The sequence below is a fragment of the Parasteatoda tepidariorum genome, chromosome 4 (assembly GCF_043381705.1).
Source record: "Parasteatoda tepidariorum isolate YZ-2023 chromosome 4, CAS_Ptep_4.0, whole genome shotgun sequence".
In the NCBI taxonomy this organism is placed as follows: domain Eukaryota; kingdom Metazoa; phylum Arthropoda; class Arachnida; order Araneae; family Theridiidae; genus Parasteatoda; species Parasteatoda tepidariorum.
The window spans coordinates 77,351,645-77,377,645 of NC_092207.1; the positions used below are offsets into that span (position 1 = coordinate 77,351,645).

The 26,001-nt window shown below is 27.7% G+C and overlaps 3 protein-coding genes across 5 annotated transcripts in view; 2 read left to right on the forward strand and 1 right to left on the reverse strand.

Annotated features, from left to right (window-relative positions):
- LOC107442084 (polynucleotide 5'-hydroxyl-kinase NOL9) overlaps nt 1-9,371 on the forward strand; it is a 33,483-nt gene extending 24,112 nt beyond the window's left edge. The window contains exons 10-14 of the mRNA XM_016055553.3: nt 2,821-2,931; nt 3,709-3,823; nt 4,442-4,514; nt 5,877-6,013; nt 9,080-9,371. Of these exons, the coding sequence (XP_015911039.2) occupies nt 2,821-2,931; nt 3,709-3,823; nt 4,442-4,514; nt 5,877-6,013; nt 9,080-9,196 (553 nt within the window). The 3' untranslated portion in view covers nt 9,197-9,371. The remainder of the gene's footprint in view (nt 1-2,820; nt 2,932-3,708; nt 3,824-4,441; nt 4,515-5,876; nt 6,014-9,079) is intronic.
- A 2,837-nt stretch (nt 9,372-12,208) lies between these two features.
- Nucleotides 12,209-15,238, reverse strand: LOC107442088 (lariat debranching enzyme). The gene has a single exon (XM_016055558.3). The coding sequence runs from the start codon at nt 15,103-15,105 to the stop codon at nt 13,393-13,395; it is 1,713 nt and encodes a 570-aa protein (XP_015911044.1). The 5' UTR covers nt 15,106-15,238; the 3' UTR covers nt 12,209-13,392.
- A 182-nt stretch (nt 15,239-15,420) lies between these two features.
- Nucleotides 15,421-25,093, forward strand: LOC107442089 (COMM domain-containing protein 7). Of its 3 annotated transcripts, none has more exons than XM_043041588.2 (9): nt 15,421-15,548; nt 17,394-17,451; nt 19,709-19,762; nt 21,593-21,695; nt 22,451-22,507; nt 23,104-23,141; nt 23,259-23,349; nt 24,160-24,261; nt 24,881-25,093. In XM_043041588.2, the coding sequence occupies exons 2-9, from the start codon at nt 17,413-17,415 to the stop codon at nt 24,955-24,957; spliced, it is 561 nt and encodes a 186-aa protein (XP_042897522.1). In that variant the 5' UTR covers nt 15,421-15,548; nt 17,394-17,412; the 3' UTR covers nt 24,958-25,093. The 3 variants fall into 3 exon arrangements, with proteins under 3 accessions (XP_042897522.1, XP_042897521.1, XP_071036179.1); XM_043041587.2 differs by having other exon boundaries at nt 15,427-15,520; XM_071180078.1 differs by having other exon boundaries at nt 15,488-15,590.
- The last annotated feature ends 908 nt before the right edge of the window (nt 25,094-26,001 follow it).

The window sequence follows — 26,001 nt, forward strand, 5'->3', positions numbered from 1 at the left end:
ACATGTCTTATATGCTAGGGAATTGGAAGTGTATTTTTGTAGTGTTAGATATACACTACAAGCTCAATGATTTTTATAACAGAACTGTTGTAAACTTTGAGAATGGTTATCAGGGAAATAGTATTCATTATTCTTGAATTGGGACATTTAATATTGAATTGAAAAGTTTGACAAGAAATACTAATAAAATTTATCATACATTTTGCTTCTTTTTTTTTTTTTTACTGGAATTTTACTTTATAATAACACTTAATACATATTTTAATATAATTACAGTTTTCAAAAATAATTATTGATTTTAAAGATTTAAATTCTTGGAACCCTTGTCACAGAGAAATAGGGTACTGTGGAACACTATTCAGGAACCATTGGTCTAGCCCAGTGGTCGGCAAAGTGCGGCTCCAGAGCCGCATGTGGCTCTTTGGCTCCTTAAGTGCGGCTCTGGTATAAATATCCACGGAAGGCGCAATAATATTTTCATTTAAAAAAAAACTTGGTTAGAAAAAAATTACTTCTTATTTTGATAAATTTAACTTCTTCTATAAATCGAGAACATGCATAATTCTTTGTTAAAGTTAAAAGATAGATAGGTAATTAAAATTTTATATTGTTGTAAAAATACGTGACGAACATCGAATTTAATTTTATTAATTTTCGTAAACGTAAACACAAACCGTGTACAAGCAACCGGCTGAAATTGTTCGTACGTTTTCGGCTTACTCCGGTGTGATACAAAGGTACCACAAGCATGTGCGCGCATACTTTTTCTAAAGTAGTGGGGGTACAAATTGGCATCACAGACCAGCAGTTGCAGTGTGAACACTTTTTGTCTTATCTACCGTGTCTGCCGTTGTCCTGTCTTATTAAAAAGTTGTTGTATTTTTCAATCTAGCTGCAGATCTTACAGGTATTTTTATACAATTTTATTACACCTGCTATGTATGTTTGTGGTTCCGGTACAAAATTTGTAATCAATTTTTCTATAACTTCTATTTTTCTATTTATACTAAGGAAACTTAATTTTTTCGATGTTAGAAGAAGTAATAACATTCGAAAACAAATTATCCATTTTTGCTCAGGATTTCGAAAGGGAAACATTGTTTCACTTTCCGAGCCAGCTGAAGCATCGCCAAGAAAATAATTCCTCTATTGATAAACACCATTTCAAAACAATAATTTTAAATATGAGGGAAGCATTTCTCAGCAGGTTTCAGGAATTTAAAAACATCAGAGCAACTTTAGCATTTGTCAAAAATCCTCTTAATGCTATGATAACCGAGTTGAAATTTTCCCCTTTTGAAATTGACATTGGTAGCTTTGAAATACAACAGCTGGATTTAGAAAACAAAGATATATGGCGCTCTAAATTCGAAAGTCTTTGTGTTGAATTGGAAATATTGGAGAATAAAAAATTTGATCTTAGTTCACAACACAAGTGGTCTGCTTTGAATGACCTGGAGAAGGAAGACATGATCATTTTCAACGCTTGGAATAGTATTTCTGACTCTCACGACCAGCTGAAAAAGCTCGCCGTTGCTGTTCTTTCCCTTTTCGGTTCTACATGTATATGCGAACAATCGTTTTCAAGCATGAACATTATCAAGAGTAAACTTACAAGTCGTCTTATTGATGAGAACTTGGAATCATGCCTAAAATTAAAAACAACAACATACAAACCGATTTACTCAAACTTTCCAAGGAGATGCAAGCACATTGTTCGCATTAATAAATATTTATTAAGTATGAAATTTAGTTTTATTTAGTGTACTACTTATTTAATGTAATAAAAGTTTACTAAACAAGCAGATTTGGCTCCCAATTTTTTAAAAAAATTGCTGTAATGTTCATATTTGGCTCTTTGGCTAATAAGTTTGCCGACCACTGGTCTAGCCAATAGGCTAGGCCAGTTCAATCATGACTGATGGGAGATTTTATGATTTCTATTTGCAAAGTGGCGTTGAACACCATAAGATAGAAAACTGACTCCTTTCAAATTTCACCTGCTAGTTTTAGCTGTGGCCTAGGATGACCCAACAAGGGAAAAGATTCCCATCATACATTCTGCTTATGGTCACCCCTATTGTCAGACAACTAGTGGGATTTAATAAGGATTAATAATAGATAGTTTGATTCATTTTTTTTTTTTTACCTTTAACATGCCATCTTTTTTTAAAGTTTTTAATACATTTAGAAAAAATGTATGATTATTGGTATAGTGACTTTTCATCTTTTTGTTAATGTCACGATAGTATAGTTTACTGTATAGGTTATGAAAAGTTTTCAAAATTGTTTGAATGTTAAGAAGATGTAAAGCATTCCCTGAATGAAGAAACTTATTTTGTTATCTAAGTTTGAAATACACTCATTTGTTTCTTTTCCATGTTTATAATAAGTACATTATTTCATAAAACTTAGTAATTATATAGAGGGGAAATTTATATTAACTCTTTTGTCCTTACGCTTGATGTGCTTAGTGCACTTGATTTATAATATCAAGGTTTAAAGGAAACCAGTTGAATTTATGACTTAATTTTAAAATATAAATTGGAAAAAAAACTAATACAGGAATTTTTCCTCTAATTTTTTGAAAAATAAATTTAAACAGCAAATTAAAAATAATAAATTTTTATTTTTCACTGTTTTATATTTAATTTAATTTCACTTTGAATTCTTTTGTTCTGCTATGATTTTATATGCTGTAGCAAATGGTTGCAATAATATTAAAAAAAAGTTATTTATAATATTTATTTGAAGTTGCGTCTCTTTACTGATTACAACAATACTCTTAGTATTAATATTATTCTACTTTTGTTATTTTAGGGGCGACAATCGTCCTCAAGATTTGAGAGATTGGGCACTCTTATCATATATTGGCCAGTGTCAAACTTATTTTTTACAACCACATACCCTGAATGAATTCAGACCTGCCTGGTATGTAAATTTTGTACATGTGTTTTTGTTTTTTGTAATTTTTTTTCCCTTAATGAGCCTTAGCCAACAGTGTCTGATGCAATCTGCTGTTTCAAAAAGCTTTGCAGTGATGGTTGACATTCTGGAATTGGATGGAAACATATGTTGAACTCTTCCGACCGTCGTAAGATTATCAAAAAGCAATTTCAATCTGGCAGAGGCAGTTTCCATAAGAAAGTTGGCTCGTGTAATGGGAATAAGTGACCAATCATTGCGGTGAATGACAAAAACAGATTTTTGCGGCCTGTTGCTAAAAATTTTAATGTGCAATTGAGCTTCAGACATCGCTGCAAAATGCTGCCACTTTTCATAATTAAAGTTATTTATTAGTAAAAGTCTATGTTCGATACCAATTGATTGATTTCTATGCTGGTTCGTTTGTTAACAAATGATTAAAATAGAATGGACTGTATTAAAGATTTTTATTATGATTGGTGCTACGAGCACGCTCATGCTGTAAGATCAACAACTAATTTTCAACTGATTAGGGTTACAACAAACGGTGGCGAGGATGCTGAGACAAAGATGCCAAGTTGGCGCTATATTTCTGAGATATTGAACAGTCTACTCTTATTATTATTTGTTATATTTTGTTCATTTATTTACTTTTAAAAAAGTTACATTAGAATGTGTAACTTTTACCTGTAAGTTAATTTTTAAAAAAAATTCTGTCTGGTAGAAGAAGCATAGGTTTCTATCAATAAATTGTTAGTGTCTAATAATTCTTCTTTATTTCAGCATTTGTTGGGACAACATTGCAGTTTATAATTTCAACAAAAGATTGATGCATAACAGATATTATGAGGCTCTTAATGCCAGTGTTGTGGCTCTCTGTCATGTTAAAGAATCTTGTGTGAGTGTTTATTCCATAATACATTTATTTCTTTTATTGGTGTTTAACAATTAATCAAGGTTGATTTTCTCAAATAAAACTATTATTTGAATAAAGTTATTAATTCGCTAATTTTTTATTTATTTATTTAATATTACTTCTATCATTAACTCTTCTAAAGTACAATTATTTCATCAATATTTTAAGTTTTAAATATAATCTTTATGATTACATGTTTACAATTTTTTAATACATTGTTCTTACAACTTTTGGTAAAGTTTTGGTACGTGTTTGATTACCAAAAAATTATCTTAATTTTATTTTTTTAATTTGATTAGAATAAAAAAAATATGAAGAAAAATTCAAGTGTTTGGATTTTTATGTATGCATTTATTTATTTTCGCAAATTATTTACGTGTTTGTTTATTTTTAAACAATCGAAAAATTATATATATTAAATTATTTTACATTAATCTCTTCTCCTCTATTTAATAAGTAAACGAAAAAAGTTTTTTCGAGAGTTTTGAATAAACCAGCATTCTTTACTTTGTTTCTGAGGATAAATTTAAATATTAGATGTTTCTGATTATCATTTGTATGCCTTGTATAATTTTCTTTTCTCTTTCAAATTTTATTTAGATATTGACTCCTACAAGTCCTGATTATCCTCTTACTTTAGAAGAGGAGCCTGACAATGACTGCTTAGGCTATGGTAAGCTACTTTAAACCATTTAACAAATAGTTTGAAGATTTAGGAACGTTTATGTGTATAACCTTGATCCAAGGTTCCACTGGTCAGGAATTGTTGGGAAATATGATTTTTGCACTAAATGTTAAGGAATAGATAGGAAAAATCATATGTTTTTACAAAAACTGTAAAATTCTTCAGTATATCTGAAGAATGATCACTCTTTGAATTGTCAGAAATTGTAATCAGTTATTTCGATTCAAATTATAGAATTCTTACATCTATTACAATTATTTCTTATAAAAATTCCATATCTCAGAAAGTGTTTTACTCAGCATTGTCATTTAAGGAAAAAAAAATTCCTCAAAAAATCTTAGATTTGGCGATTTTTAGACGAACACACAAGCCAGGTAGACAATTTTTTGCTTCATTTTAATGTAATTTTATATACTGATAAAGAAAATTGTATGAAATTGGTCGAATAGTTCCAGAGAAATACTATTCCAATGATTTTATTTAAATTTTGGCATATAAAACATTCTTTAAAATGATGTAAAAAATTGTATAACTTTCAATTCACAATTCTTTGGATTATTTTTAAATAATCGAAAAATAGTCGAATAAATTATTATTCGAGCTTATTTTTTGCATAAATTTATCGTTAAGTTAATTTTATAATTGTGTGTAAAAATGTTTTGATTTGCTAAAAAAATTCATCTAAAATATGACGAAATGCACAAAAGGCAAAATTAACATTGAGGGCTTCAAACTTTGGACCACTCCCTGGACTTGACAACTTATCAGAAATTCAAATCCAGCGAAAAAAAAATAATTTTTTTTCTGAGAAAGTATTGTATTTGATTTTGTAATTTAAAATATGGTCTATACTAATTATTTTGCATATTTGATGGCACTCTTTTGAATCATTATCATTGAGTCCTAGTACCTAATTATTAGATCATTTAGTTATTCAGGGAAGTTTTTTTTTCTCTGCATTATACCCGTATGCCCTATAGTTCAGGGATAGAAGAGAGTTGTTATAGATACATAGTTAATAAACACTAACTATAGTAAAAAAAAAATTCTATTGTAAATTTTAAGATTGTAACATAGAGCATTTTTTCAAATAATTGTTTTACTTTAAAAATCAAATTATTGTTCCTTATTCGCAAAATGATTTATCTCAGTTAAATAAATATAATTATAATGAGTTATGCTTTTATAGTCTTTTTAAAGAAAGAAGTCTGTTTATAAATTGTTGGCAATAATATTGCTAGATTTGAAGCATTTTATAGTAATTGTTCAAATGATTGGTCTTCTGCATATTTAAATAGGTATTTATTCATTCTTATACTCACTGTTTTAATTGGTTCTCTTATTTTAAAGGTTTTGTGCGAGCTGTTGATGAAGAACAACATTTGCTTTATATAGTCACTCCACTTAGTTGCAATACATTGAATGACAGAGTGAACGCTATATTAAGCGGAAACATTCTTATCCCTCGTGATGTCATATATAAACAGGTATGTTAAGAATTTTGAAATAATAATTATTCATTCTTTAAGTTCATAAATATGCTTATTAATATACATTTTCATAAATATTTGAAAATGAAATTAACCATATTAAGTGATTAATATTTTAAACATTACTTAAGCATTCTTTGATGGCAACATTAATATATATATGTGTGTAGATATACATATGTGTGTGTGTGTGTATATATATATATAAAATAAATTTAAATATAAAAAAAAATTCATTTCTGAGTAATATTAACTTTTTAATCACTTTTTTAAAATGTTCCTAATTGCTCAGATAAATCTAGTTCATTTTAAGTTTATATTTTTTTAAAACTGTGAAATATAATCATGCTCAATTTTCTATCCAAAAATTTTTTTGTTTTAATATAATGAAAATATATATATACATACATTATCTTCCTGCCATATAAACGTGCATAAAAATTTTCCGTTCCCCTCTCAACCAAAAATAAAGATCTGTAAAAATAGTGAATGACTTTCGTTGTTATTTTGCAAAAAAATTATTTTATAGTATTTAAAAAACAAACAAACAATGAAAACATACATGTAGCATTAACTTAGAAATTGATTAATTAGAGTTTAGTATTTTTAGGCCTACAAAGTTGAAGGAGCAGAATATTTAACCAATATATTGGTCATTTTAGTACAGTAGAGCAGTGTTCCCCAACCTTTTTATCACCACGGACCTGTCAACGTTTGATAATTTTGCAGCGGCCCGCTGGGGGGGGGGGTGTTGATGGTCTATATTTTTGATTATTTTGATTTATTAATTTCGATTTAATTTTATTTAAACATGATTTCAAAATAAAATACTGTTACACCGAAAAAAAAATATAAAGTGATTTAACATTTTAACTTACTAGAACGTCAAATCAATGAGAACCCTGAGCTTTCTTTGCAATGAGACAGTTCCATCTGGGGGTAATCGGAGACAATGACAGCCGAAGTGTGTTGCTTACATCCAGTTTATTCTGTTGCTTTGTTTTGGTTAATGTCCCCCTTTTTTAAATAAATAAAATTTTAATGGAACACAGATATTTTTAATTTATGGATAAACCTAGGAATTTAAATTCAGTTTCAATGAAATGGGCTGCCCGGTACCATTTGATCCACGGACTGGTACCAATCCGCGGATCAATATAGATATACATATATATACACACATATGTTGGGGAACACTGCAGTAGAGAACCAATTATCCGGGATGCTCGTGACCATCGCTATTCCGGATATCTGAATTACTTGGAACCCTTGTCCACACCAAAGGATGTATCCAATGTGAACAAGATGTTTTCCACCTTTATTATTTCTCACACATTGTATTGCCATATTATATTTTGGAAATATAACTAGTGCAGGATATGCAGTGATTGATTTAAAAATAATGACTTTTATACCATCAACTCCACTCAAATTGGGTTTGAATGCAAAAGTGTATGTCTGTAGAATAAAAAAATAATAATAATTTAATTTATATTCTTCATACCTATTTCGATTAGTTTAAGTTTTCAGCTATAAAACTGTGAACAAACCTATCTCAAAATTTCTTTTCAATTACCTTTGTTAAAAACATATGTTTAAAAATAAAGAGATTTGGCACTGCTCTCAATCGAAGTTTTTTTCCCTTCACTAATTCTAATCAGCATTTTACAAGAACTCCTACTGTTTTGTGAATTGAATTATGCAAAAGAAAGCAGTGAATAGTCAGTATATGGTAGACACAGCCGCTTGACTGTTCAATTTTTTAATGTGAATAAACTACAGTAAAGAATGCCTTCAACTGCCAGTTATCAGTTATGGAGGTTAAAAATCCAAGGCATGTTTCAGTATCGTCATATCATTCAGCATTGACAACTCATATTTCTCAAATAGGTACCCATCAATCTGATGCTAACCCTTCATTATGACATCTCAGTACCTAAACCCTGTGGCAGAATTTTATCGGGCTTTCTGCTACATACCTCTCTAATACTGTTTCTTCAAGATACTTAAAAATAACAAACATACATGTTTCTAATTTAAAGTAACAGAAACATTAACTTCAAAAAATAAATTGGATCAAATAAAATTATTTTTTAATTGGATATGTAATATTTTTTATACTAATATTATGGGCGATATTCTCACATTTTGTAATCACATTTAAAAAAATCGTGAAATCTGTAGCAGTAACTACCGAAAAAAGAGATCGACAGCGAAATCACGCGAATCGTGCTCTTCGAAAAGGGGTTACTAAATCCGTATTTTCATTTTGAGATACGGTTGTTCTAATAAATAATAATATCACATTAAAAATATCAGATTTTAAAAGCTTTGTGGAAATCAGTAGTAATAGAACTGCAAAAATAAAATAAACATTTCTACAGAAAAGAAAAGCAAATTTTTTACTTCATTATTCTTTATTTTTCATTATTCTCAAATGAGAATAGAAAAATCATAAGCATTTTTTTCCACTCTGATGCGCGAGAAAGACATCTTTTGAATATAATTCTGAAGAAAATATAAAATCTTTCGAAAATTTCTGCATAAAAGAAATATAAAATTCTTTACTTCCCAAATGAAAAATCTTTCTGCAACAACTCAGTAACATTCTGCGACAATGTCACTGTGTCATCACGATTCTGCCACAGGGTACATTAAACTCTGAGCTATCATGTCTTTTTTAATGTAAATATCAATTTCAAACTTTGTAGCAAGGAAGGAGGTTTAACCTGTTAGGTTAGATAATGTGTTATGTTGATACATGTGTGAGGAAGAAACTCTCAGCCCTGATTAATATGTGAAAAGCAATTTTTTTTCGCTAAAACTTTTTTAAACAGGTTTTAAGGTAATATTTATGTACTGGCTATATGGTTGGTTAACAGTACATCACAAAATGAAAGATTCAAATGTAGTCTATTCGGAAGAGAGAAATGCATTACTGTTTTTGAAACTCCGTTTCCATTCTCTTTTTCTACAAGCATGTGGGCAAAAAAGTTTAAAATAAGAATATAGAAAGCATTTTTTTTCTGCAATAACTAATTATTGATAAAATTACTTTCTTAGAAAATACTAAATGTGGAACTGGACTATACTGATGGATCTACAGAAGGAAGAACTGAATTACGAAAAGCAATCAGAAAGAGATCAAGGGGGCATTCATCAAAAGACAGGCGTTTTTAATTCTTTTATACTTTTTATTGCTATCATTCTTAAGATGTAAAATTTGGAAATCTCGTGCAATTCATCTGAGTTTTACCTATGTTTAAGCATTTTTGAAAAATAAACATTTTCATTTGCTTGTTTTCCACCCCATCTGTATTCTTATTGTTAATACAATAAAAGTTCATAAAAATTATTGTTATACTTTTTATTTATGCGTCATGTAATGAAATACTAAAAATACTTCATCTTATTTTATTGAACATTTCTTTACTTAAAAGTTTTCCTGCTATAAAAACAACTAGACTAGTCCAACATAGAAAATTAATTCTTGAATACTTATAATTAGTAATAACATGGGTTTAATTGGAATAGTTTTGTTTTATTGAACCTATACAGCAAAACTAAATGTAGGCAATTTAAGTTATATTGTCGAATGAACTATGTATTTGCCTTATAACAAAAGAGTTTTACAACTTATTTTAAATATTTGGTTTTCAAACTAATTGCCACAATAGACAGTAGGAAAAATATATTGACCGAATTGTGATAGAATGGACTATACTTTCTTCAGACATAAAAATATTCTTGTCACTGTAAACTTTACTTTACATTCATGTAATAAAAGTTGTATTCCTTTGTAACTTATTTGTGTTTGAAAAAAAATTTAAAAACTGATTATAAAATTGAGCATGAATAATATGTTCTACCTTGGATCAGAAGTGTAAATGACTATTTCTTTTTCACTCAAAACTACCAAGTGAATTACAATATATTTTTTTACTATATGTTATTTACTTGTGGAACAGTTTGTCCCATAGGTACATTGGAACCTATAACTAAAATGATTCATAGTAATGAGTATGATGAAATGAAAATTAGTGATAAAGTAAAATCAATTATTTTAAGCAAATTTTACTGTTCTATACCTATTCTACTGACTTATTTGCTGATCAGTCTTAATGAATGTAATTAGCAAGATTTTCAAATAAACATCATTTAGATTGTTATTTTAGCAATAAATATAAAGTACAATAGTGATGTACACAAGATTAAAATTTTTTAACTGACAAAGTACTATATGGTTGCTAGAGAAAGTCCGATTTGGATCATGCTTGTTTCCATTATTAAAGATTAAACTGCAAATAATATCTTTTAAACATCATTGCCGATTGGTGCATTTTTTTTTTTGTCTTAGTGCTGATATATTTATTTTGTTATATTTTACATCATTCTATGCTTATTCGTTTACATGCAATATTGTTTTTTCATTGTTTCAAAGTCTGTCATCCAAAACGGCATCGTTGCAAAAATATTTAAAAAAAATAGAAGCAGACAAAATCTTAAGAAAATCAAATACCTAATTTCACTAAGCTCATAGTTTAAATACTGAAGCAAAAACGTTATCAAAAATAATAGAAAGAATATAATTTAGCATCACAGATAATTTTAAATATAAATATGCTTATTCTTATTTGATCAAACAGCATTTCAACTCTAAATAAAAAGTATTCAACTCTTAATTTTAAAGACATTTAAAAGTACTTAACTCTAATACTAAAATTTTTGCTTCCAAATATTAATAACAATTATTTAACATCTTTTTATATTTTCCCAAACAGTACATTATTATTCTTTAAATAAAAATATCATAAAATGTATAAAATAATTCAAATTTTAAAATCGAGAGGTTGAGCGCCAACAGTATATAAATGCACTAAACATACATAAATTAGATGTTTGTGTATTCACATTTAAGACATCAAAAAGTAAAAACACTGCTGTTACAGATGAATCCTAACCCTGAGTCTAAAAAATTTTTATGGATAAAGATGTTTTTAATTCTTTAAAGAATATTCACCTTTTATAATAAATACAAGAAAGAATGAATCAAAAAAACACTTTTATTTACATATGCTTTACAGAAACATTATCAGCTATAAATACTATATGTTTTAATTTTACAGACATAAAAAGTTAATATACTTAACTTTTTTATTCATCAAAATCATATAACTAATAAATTTATTTAAAAATTTTATTGATGTTTTGATTTTTTTTAAATTTGATATTTCTGTTACATAAAGTAATATTTTAAAAACATAACAAATTTCAGTAACCCAATGTACATAAATAAGAAAAAAATGGCAAACAAGCAGGGGAATTGAATTATCTAGTTCAGTGTTTCCCAAACTTTTGACTTTTGTGTACCCTTTCTAAATTTTTCGTAAAGCTGTGTACCACTACGTAATAAAAATTTCATAAAAGTTAAAAATCACAACTGGCTGTTCCTACCACTAATTATTAACTGTCAACTGCAAAAAGTGGCCAATAGAAAAATACGTAATCGTAAATTTTCATGGCTAGCTTTGTTTTTTAATAAATTTTTTTTGAAATTTTCGTTTGTTGCAAGATATTTCGCATAAGAAAGCGTACCCCCGCTAAAATTTTCCCATATCCCAGGGGGTACGCGTACAACACTTAGGGAAACACTGATCTAGTTGATATGTTTATAGGAAGGTTAAGAAGAAAATAAACTATAAAATAACACTGCTTATTTAAAAAAAAAAAATAGGGAAATAAGCTTCACATAAAAAAAATTAAATGCTAAATCACAGGCAAAGATATATTGAGTTTTTATAAATTATTTTCAAATTTTATGTATTCAGATAAACTTTTTCATTTATCTATGAATAAAGTCCTTTTTAATTTGTTGAAAATTTCACCACTTTTAATACTCATGTCACAACAAACAGTTAGGTAATGTGATAAAAACACAAAGATAAATATTTACATAAAATTAAAAAAATTAAGTCATAACTTACAGCATATTGTCTAGGTAACTTCGTATATCTAGAGAACATAATCAAATGGGAAAAAAAAAGAGTTTTATATATATATATATAGTATATGATAATTAATATCAATTTCATAGATTTTTTATAGGTTAAAAAACAAGCAGCAAGATAGGGTTGTTGTTGTTAATTTACGTCGCACTAGAGCTGCACAATGGGCTATTGGCGAGCAGCAAGATAGGGAAAAAAATGTTTTTTATTAATATCTTCTTTAAAAAGATCGCAAATAAAAAAAATACATTTTGAAAAGGGGAAACTGATTTGTTTATTTTGAATGTAAATAAAAACATGTTACTAAACGAGAAACTAAACGAACAACCTGATATAGGAATTCGTACAATGTATATATTTATATATAAATCTGAATGCATTATAAAAAAAAATTCATATCAAAACATGAACATAAATTAGAATTATCAGCAATAAGCAATTGATAATTGCTTTTGAATTCATAAATAAGTATAAATATTGAATGGCACTAGCTAAACATAAATTAATTTCTAATACAAAATATCACAATTTGGAAGAAAAGATTTAAATTGAGATTTGTTGCAGAGTTAATATTTACTAACGGATCATTAAAATTAATTCATGGCAATAATTTATAATTCATTAAAACATGCTGTAGTTAATCACATTATAGTTTTATCTCTATCCTTATAAACTGTAATCCTAATTGAATACAAATAAAGTATCAATACTAATACCAATAACTATAAAACCAGCACTGTACAAGTGAAGTATTTATATTTGTACTATATAGAAAGAGTTTGTGCATTGTCGACAGAGTTGAATAAAATAAAAACAATTTAGAAACTGACATCCTTGCAACAGGAAATTAAACAATGATATTTTATTATTAACAATGGACAAGTTCAGTGACAAAGAGCGGATGGAACGTGCTAAAAATATTGCTACATATAAAAAGCTGAACATTTTTTTTTGTTTTAACGTTAAAGATTGAATATCCTGATCCTGCCTTTTTTTCTAGTTAAATGATTTAAACTTAGATAAAATGTTTACATAACTAACTTTTAATTATTAAAAAAAATATTACACTTGTACCCACTGAACTTTCAATTTCATTCAAAATAAAACTTTTTATTTAAATAAAAATTTATATCTTTAGAAAAAAATTTAAGTCTCTGATTTTAAAAGACTTTTTTTCCTACTATTCCAATCGTTAAAAAGATCTACAGTCAAGTGAATTTTTTCAGAAGTTGTAAACATTCACTTTCAATGTAAACATCAAGTTAATGAAGACATTTCTAAGCAGGCTCCTCTGGCTCAATGTCATAGAACTATAGTTACATACTTATTTACATACATAATGAAATCTTGTTAAAATATATTTTCACTCATTTACTCTACATTATGACATGCAGGAAAGACACTCCTTTTGAATCTTTTACCTAGACTGTCATCAACCTCTTGTTCCGTACTTAATTCCGATGATTCAGTACTGGCATACAAAGATTGATTTCTTCTTTTAAATACAAATGAAGAGCTTATTTGCTCCGAGGAAGTCGCATCACCTTTCAAATTCTCTGTTTTTATTTCTGGAAATGACTCCAATTTTGTTTGTTTGATGAGAATCTCAGGGTTGTCAGGCTGGTCTTGCAAAAATTTCTGTACATTTTTGCTTTCTGTTGAACAAACTCTGTTTTCTGTCTTAATATCTGGAAATAATTCTAAATTTGATAGTTCCGTCGAGACATCGGATTGATTCTTCGGAGATGTCCGCTTACTTTTATTTCCCAATGAGCCAATTCTGTCAATAAAGAAGCCAAGAAATTCTTGATTATCATCATCTTGTGAACAATCCACGGTCTCTTCATCGCTACTAGATCTAGATAGTTCATCAGGATCAAACGAAGTGGGGTTAGAACTATTGAATTCAGTGCCTGAAAAATCACTGATTGTAAAACTATCAGGTGAAGAAACAGCTTGTTGAGGATCAGTTAAGTTAAAAAGCTTACAAAAAGTTTGAGTCTGTGGATTCAAATACTTCTTCATCAAACTACTAGTTGGAGATGAACCACCAGCCAAAAATGTTGGTGCTGTCACTACAAAATTGCAAGGTACTTTCAAGTCATCATTTAAAATACCTTTAATACTATCTAGCTCTTCATCATTTGGAGTAAAATCCCAACGCTCTGTACCACCAGCACCAGGCATAAACGAACTTCTCCTGGAAACATTTAAAAGATGATTTGTGCTGCGCAAAATACACAACCATTCCGGGTCATATTCAATTTGTGGAAAGTCCACTGCTTTACCAATGTCTAAAACCTGGAGAAATCTCCGCCTCGGCAAACACTTATCTAAAGCCAGGAACTTAGTGAAAGCTCCTTTTTCATCATCATGTGGCACAAGTGCAGAAAATTTACAGTGTAAATGCGCAGCAAACCAATAGGAAGGCTTTAATTTTTTCAGCAACTCTTCCCCTGGTTGACTACCTAGTTTATCTGATTCCATTTCTTCCCGAAAGAAGGGTTTAAAACGTAATAGTTGCTCCATATCACCATGTTTATACACAGACCTGGGCCAGTCATGAGATATGCAGATGTCTATGGGCCTTTTAAGTTGTTTAAGCCTAAAGACATCGACATTCCTTACGTGGTAAATACTTTTAACAGTGGACTTATCGTAGGGTGGTGTCTCAAAATGTCCTTTCAGATAATCCTGACCTTTATAAATACCGGACAGTCCAGCGATCCTTAATCCTCCAATGTTTATGACATTGGCATAACCCATATAATATATATTTGGGCAAACCCAACCACCATAAGAAAGCTCTGATAGGTAGTTAGATGCTTCGTGATTCCCGCCGATAAATATTGTCAATATAGGTGCTTTTTTCTCACCAGAGTAGTATTTATAAAATGTATTCAATTTTCGATACTTAGGAGGAACTGCCATACCTTCAAGATCTGCTGGATTTCTTACTGACTGAAAATCTCCACAAATAATCAACAAGTCAATTTTTATTCTGTGTCTATTCTCCAATGCTTGAATAGACTCATAGATTTTATCAAGTTCGCCATGGGCACATCCTTCTACAGCAATCTTCATTGTCAAACTCTGTTATTATTTTACTTATTATAACAAATCAACAGAAAATAGTTAACTTTGGTAAAATCAACGAGTCGATAAAAACAACATATAAGTAAAAACAACACTCTGTCGGCAACACGATGTATGAAACGTATTCAACGGTGAAATGATTTTTCAGACTGAAAAGAACTGAAAAGTAGATAATAAACACAAATTAAACGAATCAAAACTGAAAAAACTCATAGCACATGGAATTTCAAGTTTAATTTACAAATATGAATAAAGTATTTTACGGTTGCAGTTAAGTTTGTTACTTTTTTCACAAAGAAAAACCGAGAGATTAAAATATTAATCCACAAGAATGTTAAGAGCTTAATATAACAGAAGTAGACAACTAGATGCGTCAAAGTGCTCATCCGTTCTCTCTATCGGTGTCTGTTCTGTCAATTTTTAAAATTGAAGTACTAATTATTTTATTTATATCTCTATTTATTTAAAATTAAGTAATTTTTTTTATTATTCTGAACCTCTTTTGAATATTTTGTAAATTTTTTCCATAGAGAAAAGCTTAAAGATTAGTTCCGTAATCGCTATTTGAGGGTGTTTACTGTCTATCTTGTGTTTTGTATTTTTATCAAAAATAAGTTGTTTTTTTATGATTATCCGCTATATTGTTACTTTACTGTTCTGTTTAGTAACAACCCCTAATTAATGGATATTCCCATTATGTTTTGTATAAAATATCACTATGACTTCCCATTTTATAAATAAAAATGAGAACACAGAAAAAATAAAAGATAATACACTATTCTCTCACTATTTAAAAGTTAAAGGAATGCTAAAAAAATTTCGAGATTACAAGTTCACAATTAAATATGTTCTAAAAAGTAGGGAAATATATTCTAAAATATTACTCTAAAAAGTAGAGTCATAAAACATAAGAATAACTGCTATTAAATGTGTATATAATGATAGATGACTATAAGTCTAAATACATTAATTATATTTTTAAAGTAAGAAAAAAAGAAATTATGCATTAAGTAGAAAAAATCTGGTTTTCAATGAACTTATGTTTTGATTTTTCTGGAAAAATTCATTTTCTGTTTCGTAAAAAAATCGATATAGCAAAATTTTGAGAGGAAACCCTTTGACATAGGAATTCAAATTAACATTAGGTGGGTGGATATGTAATTTCAAAGAGAAAAATATTTTTTTGACATAAAAAGTTTTTCGAGAAATCAAGAGTATACTGTACTACAAATAAAGAAAAAAAATCAAAAGTAATTACCATACTCAAAACTAAAGAGTAATTTGTAATGACCATCTTAACGAATAAATACAAGTGGGTAATAATAATATTTTTTAATTAACAAAAATTGTATACTGAAATTCTAAATCATTCATCAACACTTTTTGTTAAGGACATGAATGTATAAATTATGAGGCAACCAATAAAACTACAATTAATGCAGTTTTTCTTCGGTTATTAAAAAAAATTAATAAAAGATTTTTTTAAATTAACACAGCTGTTAGTTTTTTTTGTATCTGTGTTATAATCATCACAATTTTACCAACTTTTCAAAGATGTAGTTTTAATTGATACAAAATATGTGCTTTTTGTCATCATATTGTAAAAACATTTTTCCACTTTTTTCTTATATTATTCAATTGAGAAAATGTATGACATTGAAATATCTTTAAACTTTGCCGAAAAAACAATCACAACACAAGTGAATGTTGTTTGTTTCCCTTAATAGAAAATGTATACTTGAGAATCATATCACTGAGCCAGGATGGCTCAGGAGATAGAGCGATCACCTTCCAATCAGATGAACTGGGTTTGAATCCCAGCGATGGCTGGTCAATACGAATTTCGCATACTACTCGCACCAACCACAGTACTGAGGTGAAATATCCACAGTGGTAGACAGATCATGGGTTAGGGTTCCTTGCCATCAGGCTACCCGTGGGAGGTTTTTGTGGTTTTCCTCTCCATGTAATGCAAAAGTGGGTTAGTTCCATCAAAAAGTCCTTCATGAAGACAAAATTTCTACTAATACTTGATCCAGGACTTTCCTTGTCTTCTGGATTGGGTTCAAAATTACAAGGCTACAGAGTTGAACATTGGTAGTCGTAAACCCAAAAAGTTGGGTTGGCTGTTCCACGACAGAAATAAAATCATATCACTTTTTGGGGAATTGTAAAAGATTTTTTCAATTTCACTAAAATATTTTCTATCAGTTACTATTATATATCTTGTTTTCCTTTCGTAATTACTTATTTGCAATAATATTTATCTATTATAGGTACTCTACTAATATCAATATGCCTGAACTTAGTGTGTTTCAGAAAATAAACGATGAAGTATGATTAATTTTTTTATATGTATATATTTATTATTGTTTTGAATGAAATTATATGCTCTGCCAACTGTACTAAATTTTAAAAAGATTATATCAACTTTCAATTTTTTTTAAAAACTGTATAATATAAACTGTGTTCATATTTTTTATCTATATTTTAATTGTATAAATATTAAATATATGTTATTTAAAAAAATTAAACTTATGATCAAGAAAGTTATTTACTATAATGAATTTATAGAATTTAGTGTTGATATCTTATTGACAAATTATCTATAATGAATGTAAATTATAATTCCCAAATAAAAATTTTATTAGAAAAAAGTTTTCGTCAATGACACAATAATTTTTTCACCTTAATAAAATCTACATTCTTTCCAATAAAATTAGAGAACGTTAAATTCTGGTTCTTTAATCGTTTTGAAGCACGAAATAAGCTTAAAATTGGATTTCTTACAGGTTTTTAAATATATTTAAAAAAGTATAAAAACTGCTTTATTTTGACTTTTTGAATTTAAAAAAAATTCTGCTAAACTGAGGCACATTTCTTGATTTAAAAAAATATACAAAATACCATTGTATAATCAAGAAATTAAGAATAAGTTTAAAAATACTTAATTGAAAGTCAATATCCATAATAAATCCAAAAAAAATTATTACATCATTTTAACAAAATATTTTCCATTGTTAAAAGTAGTCTTGACCCAAATAAAAAGACATTGCAATCAATATTCATTAAACTTTCAACATTTCTTGTGTAGGATTTTTAATTCAAAAAATACATTGTTTGTTTAGGAATTTTAGTAGTGACTGTTAAATACGAGGAGATGATCCCGGGGTTCAAATCATTACCAAACGGCTTTAACAGGATATATTTAATAACAAAACACGGATGATGCTCATGATACAGTGGCATGGAGGAAACTAATTACAATTAATGATTTTACATTACTGTGCAGAGCGTCATCTATTGAGTTTTAGAAATCATTATTTATATGGAGAAATATTAACTCTTCCCCCCGATTAACTCTTAGCTCATAACAAAATCATTACAAAATATTAACCAAAAAGAAATATATAATCCTACCTTTATACAATAGTTTTTGGAAAACCTTGGGAGAGCCTTCTGGCATCCTGTCTTTCGAAAAATCGTCCTAGAGCTATCGGTGTTTCATCTTTCCGATTGTTGATGGGGCATGATTACTTACTCTCCTAACTGTACTCTATGTGCAAATAGGGTCCATATGAATGGCGGGCATCCTGCTCTGTCTTCCAGGAGGTACATAATTCTTCTAGTTTCAAGATTTTCTCCGCCCCTAGAGATATTTCTTTGTTATATTGGACTGCAAGACTTCTCATGCCTGGGAGAGCAAATGATGGGCGTAATTAAAAAAGAAAAGAAAGAAAAACCTTTTTATAATATAAGCCATTCTTAATTATATAAAGATTATAATTTAATAATATTAATCGAACTCATAAAATAATATGTTTTATCAGTATTAGTTCAAACCTTTAACAAATTATTGCCTTATAAATGAAATTATTGAAATTTAAATAAATATCAATTGATAAAATTAAATTACCATGCCATGAATAATAAATCAAACAAGTTTCATATGCAAAATATTTCCATTTTAAACAAACAAGTATTTAAACAAGAAAAATATGTATGTATGCATATTTTCTTTAAATCAAAAAATTCAAATAATATCTTAGAATAAACTTAATTCGTAAATTTAATGTTTATCTTAAGCAATATTGTAAAATAAAATGTTCAAATAATATTAAATATGTATTACTGTTGTAAAAGCAAATATACCTCAAGCAATACCTGATAATTTTTCTGACCTGAAAGTGAGAATATTAAGCGCCCACTTAATGATTGATGAAGGCAACCAACGTCTCATAACGAAAATGCGTGATAGAAATTGAAGCAGCTCATGATCTGAAAGATGAATTATTAAAAAATTATGCATGGAGCGATATTTTTATTTGTCCCTTTTTTTTTCTTCCTTTTTTTTGTAAATTGTTATTTTTCTTCCTACATATCAGTAATAAGTGTACTCTCATCATATTCAACAAATCTAAATAAAAAGTCTAATTATTGTATCAGAGGATACCTGATAAAATAAATTTTGGAAATAGAATGTTAGCATATTTATTATAACCAGTTATCCATATTATATTATATTGATCTCCAATTGTTTTCATCATGTACTTATTTTCACTGAATAAAATTTTCTTTCATGTAATTTTAGATGTATTCTCAACTGGTCTCCATTTGCTTTGACTCACTTTCTCAAAAAATACAGGTAAATTTTTTTTTACATATAAATATAGTTATACTTGTTTGTAAGGTATTTTCATAAAAAAAGAAAGAAATAGTCTTAAATTGTAAAACTTTTTCAGTAGGTATTCTAGATTTTGTTAAAAACAAATTTAATAAGTGTATTACAGTTGACATGCAGATGTTTCTATTTGTTATATCATTCAGTTGTTTAGTTATACTTGTTGAAATTTAGCTCAGATATTAATAGACTTAAACATTAATCAAGTTAAATCTAATTTATCTTTAAAAAAAAAAAGACTTTTTTTTTCAGAAGGCTTATTTTCTAAAAAAAGTGTAGCATATTTCATGTCTGATGAAAGTTATTTCTAAGCGAATGAGTTTGATGTTTAAGAACTCTTGTAAACTTTTTTTTTTAGAAGAGGGAAGTTGGCAATCTTGTAAACTTTTTTAATTGGAGAAAAGTTGAAACCTAAATGTCTTAAAAGCGTTAGTTTTAATAGTATTGAAATGAGTGACAAAATGGTAATGAGAATATAAACTACTTTCACGGGAAAACTTTTTCAATAGGGGATATCTTAAACAAGTTTCACTATATTTCATTGTTTGCATTTATAGTTTCTCATGAAATAATTTAATCTTTCTCGTGAAATAAGTTATGTGATTACTTTGTGTTTTATCTCATTTTTTTTTTTATTTTTTTAGTTATGGTATTAAGAATTTCTTGACATTTATTTTTAATTGACGATTTCTAAATTCATAGATTCTCTTAACTTTCTAATAAATTCGTCTAAATTCATAGATTTTCCTTTCTTTTTATGTTCATAAGGTTTCATAAATATATTCACTTTTATTATTGTTTATTTCCTCTTTCTCTTTCTTTTTGTCTATTTAAGTTAAATTAAGTATGAATTTTCTCTTAAGTTTGGTGCAGTATATTTGAAGTGTACTAGTTTTTTCTCCTAAAAATATGTTATACCTAAAATTTCAATGCATATTATTTAAAATCTATTAAACATCTTTTAGTATATTGTACCCAAAATGAAATATATACAGTTTTTTTAATCCGCATAAAAAACTTTTTTTATAGAGAAAAAAAATTTCTTTCTCTTAAAAATTGAGTTAATAAACTATGGTGCAGTCAGCCTTGGTTAAAAGAATACTATTTTTCCAGCCAATTGTATTAAGTAATAAGAGTACATTCAAACATAAATTTGATATTTTAAAGAATTTTACTTGTGTGAACTTTTAACTATAATAGTTTTATTTAAAAAACAAATGCTGTAAATGTAAAAAATTGTAAGCGAAGTGTTTTTACTTATCAATATTAATGTAAATTATTTTAATTTTTGCAAACCTATTTAATGTGATTTAACTAAGAAATAAAGACAAGGCAAATGTATAAAACAATTTTTTTTTTCTAGTTTTGTAAGTGTTATGTTTGAAGTTATAGAATTCTTTAGTTGTTCATTTTCTGTTGATTTTATATTTATTTAAAATTAATATTGGACATAAGTATTCACTTGCAAAACTAGAATTTGTTAGAAAAATAATATTTAAGCAAATGGTTGGAGTGATATTTTTCTTAGCTCCAAATTCAGTTTTCATTCGCTCAATGGGGTAACGAAACCATAGTTATTACAGTCTGTAATACGTATTCGTATCACATTTTGATCCATTTGTTGTGTTTCTTCTGAACATCGAGACATTTTGCATATTGGCTATTAAAGTGTTAAATTCACGTGGGTATTACATATTTACCTCAAGTAGCATTACATATAACTGTTCTTAATAATTTTAAATGAAATTGTATTGAATTAGTGTCTCTTATAAAAGTTTCTCTTGTTTCTTTTAGCCATCAGAGGTTTTCTCTCGTTACAAGACAGTCTGTAAAAATTCAGATATAGAGTTTTCAGATTTGGAACCTTCCTTGAAATCATTTTTACATCTTTGTAAAGGTATTATTGTATAATTTTTACTCAGTTTGCTTTCTCAAGTATATGTTATTTATTTGTTAACAATTTAAAATAACTAAATTTTTCTAGTGCTAATAAAGTTTTTTTTTTAAATAGAGAAGCAAGTGAATTTTAATTTTGTAGTAATTTAGTGAATAAAAGAAAGTATTATGTTTAAAATGAATGTTTTTCCATGTTTATCTAATCTTTATTTTGTAAACTATCAGTTTTGTAAGTAATCAGTTTTTGAAATTAACACACAAAGCCGACTCTCTCTTTAGCTCTTGCATTTGGACTGACTTTTTTTTTAACTGAATAATGTTATGTGCATACTTAATATGTACTTATACTTAATTATGTATTTAATAATACATTAAAATAACTAATTAAAATAACTAATATTAAAATTTTATATTTAGTATTAAGTTCAATTTCTAACATATTTTCCTTTTAATTATGTATCTCTATTGAGCTTCGATNTTATAGCTGACACAAGAGCACAGTAATTGTTGTTTCCTCTTAGTATATTGCGTATAACATGTACAGGGAATTTTTTTTCCAGATTTGAGTGGCAACCCTGAATATGTACTTATACTTAATTATGTATTTAATAATACATAATATTTAAAATAACTGCTATTTAAATTTTATATTTAGTATTAAGTTCAATTTCTAACGTATTTTCCTTTTAATTATGTATCTCTATTGAGCTTTGATTTGTTTAGTAATGTGAGAAAAATTGTATTTACATTCTTTAGATGCTCTCAAAAGTGGAAAATCTGCTGCTCAAATGCATGATGACCTCCAAAATCTAGGTAAAGCTACCATATTTATGTTATGTTGCATATTAATGTAACTAACTATATTATATAATGTGTGTACTACTTTCTGTTCTGCTAATTTTGTAAATTTGAAACTCTTTGAGAGGTATAACTATAACTAATATTTACATGATTAAGAAATTAATACATTAATTATGCCTATTGTATGTGACGGAAGTCATAAATCAGCCTGCATAAACCCTTTAAATTGTTTTATGCATTAATTAAGAAAAGTTTTTTCTTTTTTAATTTGATTTAATTTAATTTTTAATAATATTTAAAGGCATATAAATTAATGTCTTTTCATTTTTCTTCAAAACTACATTGGAACATTAAAATGTTACAAAATTAAAACTATGTACAATGCCAGGTAAAACTTAATTGTTATTTTCATAACTAGTTATTTTCATGTTCTGTTGTCATCTTTCCTAGCTTAGATGTTCTAAGTTAAAGTCCTCATAATTTAATATTTTGTGTTGTTATGTTTACAGTAATTCAGTAATTTTAAGGTACAGTTATATAATGTTGCTATATTAAGTTATATTTACAAAGAATAGTTTTCTTTTATTCAGAGCTTTCTTTTGTTTCAGGCATGAATAATGAACAAATTGAAATCTTTGTCAAACAGGTAATTATTAAAAAAAAAATTAAACATTATCATATATTAGTTCACCTGCTGTCTTCAAATATTAGAAAATACTGTTATTGTGAGTTTATTTTATTTATTTCATTTTATTTTTTTCAGTGGGATGATGTACGTTCCTCTTTAATACATTCTTCAACAGCTGAAACAATACCCATTAATCCTTTAGTTGATATGGAATGGAAATTTGGAGGTAAGTTATTTTATCTGCAATACAGAGTGGTAAATGTCGCGTTCATAAACTGTATAACTCTCCTTATCTTCGTCTCATAACTCTCCAATAATTTTCATTAATAGCCAAAATGACCGAATTATTTCTTCTTTTGCTTACAGATAGCATAATTATAATATATGCCTTACATAATATGTTCACAAAATCTATGACATTTCTTTTCCCATTTTGACATTGAAGAGTTGAAACAAACAGAACTATGAGCTGGACAGAAATGAAAATTAAAAATGAACTGTTTTAACTACTCTTTTTAATATATGCAGTTTGCATAAAAAAATATGTGCCTGATGGACACAATCAACAAAGAAGAGTATTATATGTTACTCTTTCTTCGAGGAAGTTGTTTTATCCTGTTTGTGCTGTATCTTCAAACTCTCAATTTTATTAAGACAAGAGAGCTTTATAAATTTTCTTGATAGCTTACTGTTATGCTCTACAAGTCAACGTTAAATTTTGTTTTAACCCAAGAATACTACCACCACTTTTTCCTGATTTGTTACTTTATTTATTTCATTCCCTTACATTTTTGTTTGGTTTTAAAAATGCTGTTTCCAAGCACAAGATTTTAAAATTGTAAATTATCTGTTGCATATTTGAAACCTTATTTTTTTACAGTGCCAACATTTATACAAAAGTAGATAAAAGTAAATTATCCATTAAGAAGAGCAGAATGTGAGGAGCGTGATCCCTTATCTCTTTTATTATGTTTACTCTCTTATTTGAATGGTTCTGTAATTTGTTGCTTTCAAAATTAGATCTTTCCATTTTTAGTTACTTCTGCAAGTAGCCAAGTCAATTCAATTGGTAATGTCTACCTTCAGATGAAGCTAGAAGTTGATCAAGGAAATGGCAGAACCAAATCTGTTTTCTTTGGTGAGATTAGTTTTGTGCTTTTAAAGTCTAATGCTGTTTTTTTTTTATTTTTAATTTTCTTTTTTGTTGCAATCTTTTATAGTTTCTGAAAGTATTGATATTTTTTTAATCTAAGTGAGGCCATAAATGTTAAAGGTAGTTAAAACTTATAATAATATAGTTTTAATAATGCAATTGTCAAGCATCAGATAAATATACATTCTATTTAAAGAAATTTTGGTTATTACTAGCTAGATTAAAAAAAAAAAATAGAAGAAAAGAAATATTTAAGCAAGTATTTTCAAAATATTAAACATTTCTTTAGTTTTTTTTTTTCCTTGTTCTTTTTTTTCCTGTTGTATATGATTTTATCTGATCATTGATCTTATTTTCTATTTTAAAAAAAATGATATCCAAGAAGATAATTTCCATTTAAAGGCTGATCCCGTGGAATCAGAAATCAAATCTTTAAGGAAAAGGGTTATGAGTTAAAGGAAATATTTTGGAAAATTTAGTAAAGTAAAAGAGTGTTTATCTAATTTTGTTTTATGATTCCAGTTTTAATAAATTTGTTAAATAAAAATCTTGTTTTTGAATTCTTTAATTTTATTGTATTGTTATAATTTTCATCTTTTTTCAGAACTGCAACTTTCAGAATTTTATGCATTTTTGCATGAGATGGAGAGAGCAAGAGCCAGTTTAGATTACTTGAGCTAATGTTTGAAGATGCATTTTTATATTTGAAAAAAATAATAATTTAAAATGTGTATAATTGATGTTGTTATAGTTTTTGTATGTGATTGATTTGTTGATAGTTTGTAAATAAATTTTTGATTATATTTTATAAGTAAAATTTATATTTCTATTTTCTTTTAATCATTATCAAATAAAAGATAACTTAAAATTTCTGTCATTTAATATTCTTGAAGAAAAAAAAAGGGAGGGAAACATTCCGTATCATTTAGCAACAAAAAAAAAATCTTACTATCTCAAGAACTTCTCCAGACTGAAAGTCTGAGGTCATCTACCCGTTTGTAATGGGAGCAAAGAGAAATGGCATATATGTTTTCTAGTTATTTAATTTACACACAGTATGGGGTTGTTACTATTTGTTTATCTTGTACTGTTTTTAAGGACCAATATAATAATAATTTAAGTATTGTATACTTTTCATTTTCTCTGTTAATCTACATCAAAAACTCCACTTCCCTAATTAAAAGTGGCTTGCCCTCATAAACACCAGCGTACACTTGAGCTGTCTATTGAAGTTCTTGTGATAGCAAGACAGTACATTATTACAAAATTAATTCAATGCACTCATATTGTTTACAAAAAAAAAAGGGTTGTGCGTATACAGTTCTGTTGTCTAAAGGAGCTCTTGTGATAGCAGAACATATTGTTACGAAATATATTCAATACATATACAGTGAAGCCTCCTGGAAAGACCACCTCTGTGTGGCGACCTCTATTTGTGACCATTTTTGGGAGGCACAGAATTTTTTTCACTGACTTCGTCTTGAAGAAAACCTTCAGGAGGGACCATCAAAACCTCCCTCAGCGACCTGGTAATCCTCTGCACCAAATGTGGAGAAGGTCAAATAATAAAAAACGAAAAATATTAACAATACAATTAACTAGATTGAAATGTATTCCAAATAATTTAGAAACCTCTTTTGACGATTTCTGATGGAGATAGACAACCTCATGTTGCAGTCATAGTGTTATCTATAATTTATTACTGGAGTGTTATTAATAATTAAA

What these genes read in the sequence shown, in the direction of transcription:
- LOC107442089 (XM_043041587.2), top strand. Translation starts at nt 15,486, where the DNA reads ATGCGTCAAAGTGCTCATCCGTTCTCTCTATCGGT. An exon ending in ATTTTTACATCTTTGTAAAG is followed by an intron (nt 21,696 to 22,450) that starts GTATTATTGTAT and finishes TACATTCTTTAG; the next exon opens with ATGCTCTCAAAAGTGGAAAA. An exon ending in TATGGAATGGAAATTTGGAG is followed by an intron (nt 23,350 to 24,159) that starts GTAAGTTATTTT and finishes TTCCATTTTTAG; the next exon opens with TTACTTCTGCAAGTAGCCAA.
- LOC107442088 (XM_016055558.3), bottom strand. Translation starts at nt 15,105, where the DNA reads ATGAAGATTGCTGTAGAAGGATGTGCCCATGGCGAACTTGATAAAATC.